Raw genomic sequence first — 12752 nt, 5'->3', positions numbered from 1 at the left:
TTGTGGACTATTTAAAACAGAGGGAAAAAAAAAACGATACAAAAAGAAAAAGAAGGCGTTCTTTAAAGGAGTGGAGATAGCACGACCACCGGACTTTCTGGTCAGAACAGCTGTTTTGATTTTATTTTCCACTCTGTGCGTCCGTCACCTCGCTTTCTGATTGGCTGCTCATCACATTCAGCAGGCTGTGTGCTCGTTTTGGTCGGCGGACACAACACACGCTGCGATATGGAGTCAAAAAAAATCCAACATGTTGAATATCCCCGATTTGCGATCGGAGCGCTCCTGACGCCCTTCCGAGCAGATCAGAGCACTCTGAACACACCACACATGACAGGAATATCTCCTAAGATTATCTTTAGCATCATCACGATTGTCGGCGAGTCCTTAAGATTGTCGGAAGGGGAAGATCGGGTCTGATATCGGCCTAATTATCCTGCTGTGTGAACCCGGCCTTACAAGTCAGGTATGAGCTGGTGTTGTGTGATGTCACATAGACCACCGATACAGTCCTACTAGGGTTGGATGGTATAACCTGCATTATAGTCAGTCTGCATGCTTATGCTGTACTAACTGGTAGAGCAGGCTTTGGCAACATCAGCCTACAACTGAATGATCCCATTGTTCAGTGAAAAGTATGTTTTTGTTGTTGTTTAAACCACTAATGGCCTAGTTTAGTGGAACCATAGCAGGAACTCATGAGAATATCACATAACTTTAGCTTTTGTGTGTCTGAGCGGTTCGCGACCTGTCAATGCACCTCACAAATGGGAGAGGGGGGCTTTGGAGAGTACCACCGATACTGAAACATATTTAAGGGGAAAACACTTAATGCATCCACTGCGAATGTTAAATAAATCTTTGAGCAGAGATGGGAAGAAGAAAAAACCTCTGCAAATTAGGTCAGCTTTTGTTTTCACTTTTATCAGCTTAAATTTTTACTACTTTATGAAAGTCTTTCAAATAGTTGAAGTTACTTGAGAAACATTTTTGGATTTTTTTTTCTACTTACTGCAGTTTTGCACAATAAACGTTCTTAAAATACCTCTGTACTATGTGAAGTATACTGTAGCAATACAGTTAGGCGTACAGTTGCAATTGCCATAGAGGTCCCACGTCACTGTTTTACCATTTCAGAAGTTACTGAAATTTTAAGAAAAAGATGAATATACCACAGTATATACGGTTAACATTCTTATTTCAAATTATGCCCCCCCCCCAAAAAAAATAAGGCAATGGTTCTGAACACTAAGGCACCAACGTGCTGGATCACACAGAGAAGAATGCCACATGGCCAGGGTCTTAACTGACGTTCCCTCACAATGCAAGTTGTCCTTCTCAGCTGAGTCTCTGTAATTATGTTTAGCACTCTAAGAAACAAGACTGCAGAAAAATGTAGATCCCCGCCAGCTCACCCCAGCAAAGCCCAATGTGGTTCCTTGATGTGGTGGATGTGACATCATGCAGAAACAAGTCATCAGCATCTCCTACAGATCTCAACAGATTATACTTAACATCTGCATGGACTATGCTCACACAAATAACTACTACAGAGGTTCTTATTGGTGGCCACGTCCTGTAACATACTTAAATGCACTAACCTGAACTTTAGCAGGCCAGCACGTCCATTTGTGGTGTCCTCCTCAGGGAACAGAAGCAGAGGCAGGGTGCTTTCATTCAAGCAGTACCTCTGAAGAGTCTCTCCAAAACCAGACGCTGGATGGATTTCCATGAAGCCTCTCGCCCAACACACAAAACCTGTGGAGCCTTCCAACTGAGGCTAATGAACAGAAAGAGCCAGAGTCACCTTAAGCTGAGCATAAACTGCACAATTTGAGTCTGATTTTGAGCTGAATTCTGAGCCGTATGAGTCCTTTTTGAATTAGCTGAATTTCAGCTCTGTCTGCATAGTCTGTTGTGCAGTCCAGCACCGAGTCCTGGAACTCAGAGATGCAGACACACACTGCTACAGCTGTGGCTCCAGACGCTTTTCATTTAAAGTGTCGAGATCTTTAGCTTCAATTTTGTTTAGTTCCTCTTTCGTCCCTTTTGTGATCTTGCTTCGCAGGCTGTTCGGTGATAAAGCTCTTTTGTCCACCTTTTCTCAACAAACTGACTTTTTTAAAACTTTTTCCCTTTGTTCAGGAATCGTTGTGTGCTGTGTGACTGGCCCATTAATGATTTTCTTCAGATTAGCTTAAGTTGCACTGAGACTTTATGCATTATATACACTCAACAAAAATATAAACGCAACACTTTTGGTTTTGCTCCCATTTTGTATGAGATGAACTCAAAGATCTAAAACTTTTTCCACATACACAATATCACCATTTCCCTCAAATATTGTTCACAAACCAGTCTAAATCTGTGATAGTGAGCACTTCTCCTTTGCTGAGATAATCCATCCCACCTCACAGGTGTGCCATACCAAGATGCTGATTAGACACCATGATTAGTGCACAGGTGTGCCTTAGACTGCCCACAATAAAAGGCCACTCTGAAAGGTCCAGTTTTATCACACAGCACAATGCCACAGATGTCGCAAGATTTGAGGGAGCGTGCAGTTGGCATGCTGACAGCAGGAATGTCAACCAGAGCTGTTGCTCGTGTATTGAATGTTCATTTCTCTACCATAAGCCGTCTCCAAAGTCGTTTCAGAGAATTTGGCTGTACATCCAACCAGCCTCACAACCGCAGACCACGTGTAACCACACCAGCCCAGGACCTCCACATCCAGCATGTTCACCTCCAAGATCGTCTGAGACCAGCCACTCGGACAGCTGCTGAAACAATCGGTTTGCATAACCAAAGAATTTCTGCACAAACTGTCAGAAACCGTCTCAGGGAAGCTCATCTGCATGCTCGTTGTCCTCATCGGGGTCTCGACCTGACTCCAGTTCGTCGTCGTAACCGACTTGAGTGGGCAAATGCTCACATTCGCTGGCGTTTGGCACGTTGGAGAGGTGTTCTCTTCACGGATGATGCGAAGGAGATGTGTTGCACTGCATGAGGCAAATGGTGGTCACACCAGATACTGACTGGTATCCCGCCCGAATAAAACAAAACTGCACCTTTCAGAGTGGCCTTTTATTGTGGACAGTCTAAGGCACACCTGTGCACTAATCATGGTGTCTAATCAGCATCTTGGTATGGCACACCTGTGAGGTGGGATGGATTATCTCAGCAAAGGAGAAGTGCTCACTATCACAGATTTCGACTGGTTTGTGAACAATATTTGAGGGAAATGGTGATACTGTGTATGTGGAAAAAGTTTTAGATCTTTGAGTTCATCTCATACAAAATGGGAGCAAAACCAAAAGTGTTGCGTTTATATTTTTGTATATATATATATATATATATAGCTGTTGGTTGTCGCTATACTGACCAGAACAAAAGTACAAAACCCTATGTAGCAAAATCCAAAATGGCAACAAATGTAAAAAAAAAAAAATGCTGTGTACATACACACAGTAGTTTTTAGCATTGCTGAGTGCTTAAACACCTATTCTCTCCCGCTAGTGTGGGGCTGGGTGACTTCACGATGTTGACCTGGTATCACAACCAAATTTATGTCAGTTTCTGTCAGAGGCCTTGTACAGCTTTACTCAATACGAATAGCTAACAGCCTAAGTGTCCCTGTGTGTCCTTGCTGTGGTTCAATTAATTAATTAGTTCTATTTAATTAGTTAATTAATTCTCAATTAGTTCATGCTTTCCACATAAATACACAACTTCTACATTGTACCTGCTCAAAGACTGCAAACCAAAGGCAAATCCAGATGGAAAGAGTGTTGTGTGTTTTTTTTGTTTTTTATTTTTAACAACTAAAATGTTTAAATCAGTATTACTCCGGGCCTGAGTTTTACTACAGTTCTGCCGTGTTTAATTGAAGAGCTATATAAAAATAAATTTACTGAATTTAATTTTACTGCATAACTACATAAATCAAAATCAAATCAATTTTATTTATATAGCGCCAAATCACAACAAACAGTTGCCCCAAGGCGCTTTATATTGTAAGGCAAGGCCATACAATAATTACAGAAAAACCCCAACAGTCAAAACGACCCCCTGTGAGCAAGCACTTGGCGACAGTGGGAAGGAAAAACTCCCTTTTAACAGGAAGAAACCTCCAGCAGAACCAGGCTCAGGGAGGGGCAGTCTTCTGCTGGGACTGGTTGGGGCTGAGGGAGAGAACCAGGAAAAAGACATGCTGTGGAGGGGAGCAGAGATCAATCACTAATGATTAAATGCAGAGCGGTGCATACAGAGCAAAAAGAGAAAGAAACAGTGCATCATGGGAACCCCCCAGCAGTCTAAGTCTATAGCAGCTTAACTAAGGGATGGTTCAGGGTCACCTGATCCAGCCCTAACTATAAGCTTTAGCAAAAAGGAAAGTTTTAAGCCTAATCTTAAAAGTAGAGAGGGTGTCTGTCTCCCTGATCCGAATTGGGAGCTGGTTCCACAGGAGAGGAGCCTGAAAGCTGAAGGCTCTGCCTCCCATTCTACTCTTACAAACCCTAGGAACTACAAGTAAGCCTGCAGTCTGAGAGCGAAGCGCTCTATTGGGGTGATATGGTACTATGAGGTCCCTAAGATAAGATGGGACCTGATTATTCAAAACCTTATAAGTAAGAAGAAGAATTTTAAATTATATTCTGGAATTAACAGGAAGCCAATGAAGAGAGGCCAATTTGGGTGAGATATGCTCTCTCCTTCTAGTCCCCGTCAGTACTCTAGCTGCAGCATTTTGAATTAACTGAAGGCTTTTCAGGGAACTTTTAGGACAACCTGATAATAATGAATTACAATAGTCCAGCCTAGAGGAAATAAATGCATGAATTAGTTTTTCCAGCATCACTCAGACAAGACCTCTCTAATAACATAACTTACAATGAGGAAAATAAGTATTTGAACACCCTGCGGTTTTGCAGATTCTCCCACTTACAAATCATGGAGGGGTCTGAAATTTTTATCTTAGGTGCATGTCCACTGTGAGAGACATAAAAAAAAAAAATCCGGAAATCACAATGTATGATTTTTTTTTCATCATTTATTTGTATGTTACTGCTGCAAATAAGTATTTGAACACCTACCAACCAGCAAGAATTCTGGCCCTCACAGACCTGTTAATTTTTCTTTAAGAAGCCCTCTTATTCTGCACTCTTTACCTGTATTAATTGCACCTGTTTGAACTTGTTACCTGTATAGAAGACACCTGTTCACACACTCAATCGATCACACTCCAACCTGTCCACCATAGCCAAGACCAAAGAGCTGTCTAATGACACCAGGGACAAAACTGTAGACCTCCACAAGGCTGGGATGGACTACAGGACAACAGGCAAGCAGCTTGGTAGAAGACAACAACTGTTATGATTATTTATTAGAAAGTGAAAGAAACACAAGATGACTGTCAATCTCCCTCAGTCTGGGATTCCATGCAAGATCTGACTTTGTGGGGTAAGGATGATTCTGAGAAAGCTCAGAACTACACAGAAGGACCTGGTCAATGACCTGAAGAGAGCTGGGACCACAGTCACAAAGATTACATTAGTAACACATGATGCTGTCATGGTTTAAAATCCTGCAGGGCAGGAAGGTCCCCCTGCTCAAGCCAGCACATGTCCAGGCCCATGTGAAGTTCACCAGTGACCATCTGGATGATCCAGAGGAGGCATGGGAGAAGGTCATGTGGTCAGATGAGACCAGAATAGAGCTTTTTGGAGTCAACTCCACTTACCATGTTTAGAGGATGAGAACAACCCAAGAAAACCATCCCAACCGCGATGCATGGGGGTGGAAACATCATACTCTGGGGGTGCTCTTCTGCAAATGGGACAGGACGACTGCACTGTATTAAAGGGAGGATGGATGGGGTCATGTATTGTGAGATTTTGGCAAACAACCTCTTCCCTCAGTAAGAGCATTGAAGATGGGTCATGGCTGGGTCTTCCAGCATGACAATGACCCCAAACACACAGCCAGGGCAACTAAGGAGTGGCTCCGTAAGAAGCATTTCAAGGTCCTGGAGTGGCCTGGCCAGTCTCCAGACCTGAACTCAATAGAAAATCTTTGGAAGGAGCTGAAACTCCAAACCTGAAAGATCTAGAGAAGATCTGTATGGAGGAATGGACCAAAATCCCTGCTGCAGTGTGTACAAACCTGGTGAAGAACTACAGGAAACGTTTGACCTCTGTAATTGAAAACAAAAGCTACTGTACCAAATATTAACATTGACTTTCACAGGTGTTCAAATATGTATTTGCAGTAAGTGGGAGAACTTGCAAAATCGCAGGGTGTTCAAATACTTATTTTCCTCACTGCATGTCTAAGCCCCGGTATTGCTGGGCCTGTTTGGGGTTCTAGCTTTAAAATCAGTTCAGTTAAAGTTAGGACTCTTGGGGTTAGTATGTGTTTGATAGCTGTTTGAGGTTCGATCAACAGATAAACTCTGTTGTCAAAGCAAGTTTTTTCCGGCTACGTGTTTTGGCTAAAGTAAAGTCCTTCCACAGTAGATGTGAACTATAGACGGCCATTCAAGCTTTCATCAGCTCCAGATTTGTTTAACATAATGCATTTTATGCTGGTGTTAACCAGTCTTCTCTTGCACGCCTCCAACTTGTGCAAACTGCTGCCGTTTGTCTTTTATGAACACTTCCAAAAGTGAGCACATTACGCCTGTACTTTACTTACTCCACTGGTTTCCACTTGTATTTAGAACTGATTTTAAGATTCTAATGTTTGTTTTTAAAGCTATTAATGGACTTACACCCTCTTACTTGTCTAAAATTTTAACTCTCTGCACATACAGCAGGACATTACAGGCATATGATCAACTTTACTTGTTGTCCCACAGTCAAAATACAAACTCTGGGGCGATTTATTTTTGTGAATTTTTGTTCCTTGATTGTACTGTAAAACACGTAAGAGCTATGTAAAGGGCTATATAAATACATGTTGAATGATTGATAGCAATCCTATCAAGCAAGCATGTAGGTTGTGATACCAATTTGGGGTAAGAGAAAAGGTGAAAATGTGGGGAAAAAAAAAAAAAAAAAAGGGGGGTGGTGGCCAAGTGGTTAGTGCACACTGTTTCAGTGTGGAAGGTTCCCGGTTCAAACTCCACCCCTGCCACATTTCTTCATGTAAGGTGGAGTTGTATCAGGAAGGGCATCTGGTGTAAAACTTGTGCCAAATCAACATGCACATCCACCTTAGATCTGCTGTGGCAACCCCGAGTGAAAACAAGGGAGCAGGAGAAGTTTGGGGGGGGGGGGGGGGGGGTAGTCAGCAAAAAACCCTCCAGAATGCATTCCTGGACATCAAAATCCTCCAGGCCCCCTTCTGACAAAGGTCCGGTTTCATCAAAAAAAAAAAAAAGTCCCCACCTCCCCTTTTCAGTTCCTGACTATGGGCCTGGTTGTTTTTGTTCCGGTCTACAAGAAGCCCCAGAATGCCCCATTTTGACCTCAAATTTGCTCTCCTTCTGCACCATCCCCCCGCTCGATCCCTCCGCTCCTTCCCATCTATTGTTGCCCCCTTGCTAAATTTTCCTAGAAAACCCCCTGGTACAGTATTCCAACTTAAATGCTGACACACAAGTATTAAGCTCCTCCTCTGGCTTTGGCACAATGGTAATGGCCAGAATACACAATTTTCAAGGAAAATCCCAGATATTCCAGACAAACAAAAACGTAGCAGGGTCAGTGGCAGAAAAACATGCTCATATTAAGTTAAGCATCTTAGAAAGCCTGAAGAAAACAGACTTTTTACCTAGTAACAAACAGTGGCTAACTTCAAACATTTACTGAACACATTATGCAGTGATCAAACAGCAGGAGGGCTGAGCAATATGGAAAAAATAGAAATCTCAATTTTTCCTCCATATTGGCTGATTTCAATATTCATCATGATGTGTAATTTGATAATGATGCAAGTTTAACGAGTATAATGACTGAAGTCTGAAGAAACCACAGTTCATTTCATCTTTAGAATACTCAAGTAAAAAATGTAATAATACTAATAATAATGTTAACATTTACCTGTGCAAAAAAATATCTGCCTTAAAGCAATACAAGTTATCCTGCCTTGTAACTTAATAAAATAATCAAATAAAAGGTGCAACTACAATCACACATATTTGATAATAAAGTTAATAACTAGCTTACAATGCATAATTTGCTAAAAGCACTCAGCCTCAGCAGAAACATAGTGTCTGTTTACCTGCTATAACATAAGGATTTTTGTTTCTACTATGATAGATTTTGTTGACAAATCACCCGACTGTCAACAGAGAGACCACAATTAGAAGCTTCTCATTACATGAGGGTGACAATTTTGTCCTGACTGGTTATCCAAAAATGCTACTCCATCCCTAGTCTGGAGTAGGCAGTGCTCAAAAACTGAGTGACTGTGGAAGGAGAAGACTACTGAGGGATGCACTAAGACACTATGAAAACTCCAAAAAAGTTATAGGTCATTCTAGATGTGAGTGAAAAAACATTTGTCTGTTGCCAGTTACAGCTTCATGGTGGAGAAGAACAGAGAAGGATTTTCATATCTGAAAATAGATCAAATCTAGGCTCGAGTCTCCATGTGCCTTCTGGTAAACAGTGGCTGAAATTTCACATAGTCTTTAAGAAAACCATTCTCTGTGCAACGCAGATGTAAAAATTTAAACCATCGGACATAGGTAGCATTTTATAACACAAAGCCAAACAAAGTTATAGTTAAAACACTCACGGTATTGCAGGGGGTGAGGAGGTTGATTATGTTGTGGTCAAACTCTGTCACATGATTGCATATGTACAGCTTGGTATTTTTGTCTCTGGAGCGAGGATTCTTCTGTCTGACATGCATCCCCAACACTGAACACATAACCCTGACAATAAATCTAAAATAACAGATAAAGACATTCAGAGGAGGGGTTTAGCTCTTTTGCAAAACACACAGCATTCTAACACTATAAAATGATATTTTGATGGATGCACTTAGTAAGACTGTTATTCATGATTATTACAGTCATTTCAATAAATTAAAATTTTATGAAATTGTATGTTCAATAACCATGCCCAAATCACCTTTGTTTAAACTGTGAAATGACTCAAACCAAAGTCTGATTTACTGCAAATGTGCAACAGAGAGATGCATAACATGCGTGTAATTAAAAGGGAAACCCCAGGATCAATGGCAGTCAGTCATGTCCAGGCCTGTTTGAAGTTCACCAGTAACCATCTGGATGATCCAGAGGAGGCATGGGAGAAGGTGCTGACTTCACATATTTTCTCATATGTGAAGTCAGCAAAGGTGAGTATACAGCTCCTTAAAATATACTGTATATTCAGTTCTAAAAGTTTCGATACCGAGAGATGCAGGTAAGGACCAGTGAACCTCCTATTATTACCGTGGTTACTTTTTTTTAAAACATACACAATGACCATAACATAAATACAGGCAGACAGGCCAATCAAGTTGCTTGTGATGCTTTGTTGGTAATTGCCCTGTCGGTAGTCAGAAAATGCAACCAGCCAAATTTTCACAATATAGTGCACCACAAGTAAACGCTCACTTGTGGCACTTCTGATGTCGAGATTAGCCAGGCTCGCAAAATGGGTGAGAGTAGGTGTGCTACAAATGGGAACAAGACTGAGCCAACTCACAAATGAAAACCTCTCTGAATCTGAATGAGAAAGGCATTCTTCACCCTAGAGAATGAGTGAATTTAATAAATCATGCTCTTATCTGAAACACCACACTTTAGAATAAAGAGGGAATATAATCTTCATTCCACTTGGCACAACTTGTTTGAACTGTGTGAGACATTATGAACAGCAACGGCAGGTCAGCTAGGCTAAGCTAAGGAAAGACTACAAATGAGTCTTCAAAAATGAATTACACTGAAGTGAGCCAGTAAACATACGAAAACATCTTCAGTGGCCACAAGAAGCAATTTACTTTAGCTTCTGCTCTCTAATGATGCTTTGCATTGAATATAAACAATGTGCCGCTTAAAAGAGCAGGAAGCTTTTTTTTTTTGACAAGGATAATCTGTGTTTCAGTTTTGAATAAATATTTTTATTACTTACCGCCTAACAAAACTTTCTGGAAGTGCACAGCTCACCAAGAACACGTGAACTCCAATAAAAATTCGGATTAACATCAAACAAATCCCAACTGGAAAATAAAACAGCAACAACAGTAGAACTAAAGCGTCTTTGGAGAACCTGTACAAAAGAAGAACACAGTGTTGGAAAAAAATAAAACTCCACATTCTTTGGTGATGACCTTTAACAGATCATCATTTCAATTTAACAGAAATTATTGCAAAAAACAAAAAAAACACAAAAAAAAACACCTCTTACTCAGAAATAGGCATGTGACAAAATACTGTTATGTATTATGAGAAATTTTGCAATGAGAATACAGCGTAACAAAACATTTGGTGCTATATTTTATATTGACATATTATTACTGTAAAAGGCATACTTACCAATTATAACCTACACAAAATTGAAATTTAAATTGAAAAAAAATTGAAATTGACACCAACTAACAGAAGTAGTCAGAATTATAACCTTTATTTCCATCATATTTGTGTGTTGTTTCCCAGAAGCATAGATATTTGCAGAATTGTCGTTAGGGATAAAGAGGTGTTTCCAAAAATGATTGCAATTTAGAAAATTCATTAATTTAAGAATTGTAATTCATTCATTTTTACAGCTTCCCCAATCATATGTAGAAGACGCACTTAAGGCATGCTATATTTTCTGGAGTATAAGTCGTTTTTTGTTTTTTTTTCTATTTTGGGAGGTCCTGTGATTTCCACTACGGTGGAAGTCACAGGACCACCCAAATTAAAGAGCTAAAAAGAGAAAAAAGGCTCAACTTAAACTCTAGTGTGTCTTACACGTTTTTTCCTCTTCAAGGTGGCATTTTTTTTTTTTTTTTTTTTTTAACATGCAACCTACTCCAGGAAACAGTAACAAAAGCAGGTACATCCTCTATGCAATAACATTTTATTGTGAAATAATAATAATTAAAAAAATGGTATGGCCTTTCAATAGCTGCATTATGCTCACATTGACAAGCAGTGTTTTGCTTATGAACAATAAAAAAAAAAACCAGAGGAAAAGCTACAATAAACATACAATACTGATGCCAGTAGTTGACACTTCATATTAAAAGAAGACCAACCTTTATTGTCATTATACATATATGCACAGAGACAACGAAATTTGTCCTCTGCATTTAACCCATCCTAATCACAGTTAGACACGATCCAACCACGAAGCGCAGTGGGCAGCCACAGTCTGGCGCCAGAGGATCAACTCCAGATGTAGAGGTCAAGGGCAAAGAAAGGAGCAGACCTAAATAAGCATGTTTTTGATTATGGAAGGAAACCCACATAGACATGGGGAGAACATGCAAACTCCATACAGAAAGGGCGGGAATTGATCCCACAACCTTCCTGCTGTGAGGCACCAGTGCTAACCACTAATCCACTGTGCCGCCTCAGTGTCAGCTTAAAATATTGATAACAGAGTGATGCATGCAAAAATAATTTCAGTTCTTACACCCAGTGGCCAGAAATACACCCACAGCTGTTCACTGAAACACAATCCCAACCAACAGTCTTCATCAAAGCAACATTACAAAACTAAAAATTTGTCACTGTTACAGGCACTGTGGCAGGCCTGTTGATTTATCTCTATGGTGAAGTTAGTCATTACACTGCACAATGTTCAAAATCTGTGTTTCTCAAACTAGAATAAAATAAATTAGATGGACAAAATAATAGAAAATGCCTTTAATGTGAACGCAAACAGGCACAAGCGAATGAGGTAAAGTGACTTGTTGAAGTTTAAAGTTTCAGCTGCCTTTTGAAGTCGTCATCTTAAAGGAACGGATGTAATAGTTTGACATGGGCTAGCTGAATTATAAAAGTTGATTTCTCATATGTGAAATGAAAAGAATGACTGTTGGCTTGTTTTGTCATATGGGTAACTAGCCACCTAGCCTAGCTGCTTAGCGTTAGTTTACAACTTGGGGGGAGGAGGGATACTGCAGTTAGCCAACAGTGACTACAGCTAGATTTTACATCTGTGTTATATTTCTTGAATGTGAGGGGAACTGTGGCTCGTTACAACTAGCTGATGGGTTGAACAGTTTTAAGCGACTTACCGTCGAAAGTCAAACATGTCTTCAATGCCTCGAGTCTCCATATCTGTCTGCCTGAACCCTGCTCACAGGCTAATGCTAACAACACAACCACAGCCCGCAGCCTAAACCTACACCGCTCATAACGTTCACAGCAGCGACTCTGTCATTTGGGCATAAAAGTGTATGCTCTCGATGCCGAGGAGCAGGGTGAAACGTTTTCAGACGTGCTGTCAGTAAGTTTATAGGTGAACTTAGCTGAGAGCTTGTCAACATATGTTACATATATACACAATTACATACAGCTAATTAGCCATTAGCACCTGCATACCACCAAGGAATGTTCTTCTACTCCTTCTGTCGAGTTTAATGGCGGTTTGCAAAGCGACATGGTGCATTACCGCCACCTACTGTTTGCGTGTTGAGCATTAATGGAGTCTGACGTATGCTATGTTAATGGGACATAAGGGATCTCAAACACTGACCGGTTTCATGTTTTCCAGTGATGTTGAGAGAATGATTTAAACCTGTATGATGTATACGTGGGCGTGTGATTACTTCTTCTTCCCTATGACTCCATCTACCCTGTCTCC

At 40.6% G+C, this 12752-nt stretch overlaps 1 protein-coding gene across 1 annotated transcript in view; it reads right to left on the bottom strand.

The window, feature by feature from the left end:
- aup1 (AUP1 lipid droplet regulating VLDL assembly factor) overlaps positions 1-12509 on the bottom strand; it is a 33753-nt gene extending 21244 nt beyond the window's left edge. Inside the window, exons 1-4 of the mRNA XM_034181846.1 lie at positions 12184-12509; positions 10089-10226; positions 8746-8896; positions 1602-1780 (exon numbers count right to left, since the gene is read on the bottom strand). Coding sequence (XP_034037737.1) covers positions 1602-1780; positions 8746-8896; positions 10089-10226; positions 12184-12224 — 509 coding nt within the window. The 5' untranslated portion in view covers positions 12225-12509. The remainder of the gene's footprint in view (positions 1-1601; positions 1781-8745; positions 8897-10088; positions 10227-12183) is intronic.
- Positions 12510-12752: the final 243 nt, after the last annotated feature.

Source organism: Thalassophryne amazonica, chromosome 11 (assembly GCF_902500255.1).
Source record: "Thalassophryne amazonica chromosome 11, fThaAma1.1, whole genome shotgun sequence".
NCBI lineage: Eukaryota > Metazoa > Chordata > Actinopteri > Batrachoidiformes > Batrachoididae > Thalassophryne > Thalassophryne amazonica.
This window is presented reverse-complemented; position numbering and strand designations above follow the sequence as displayed.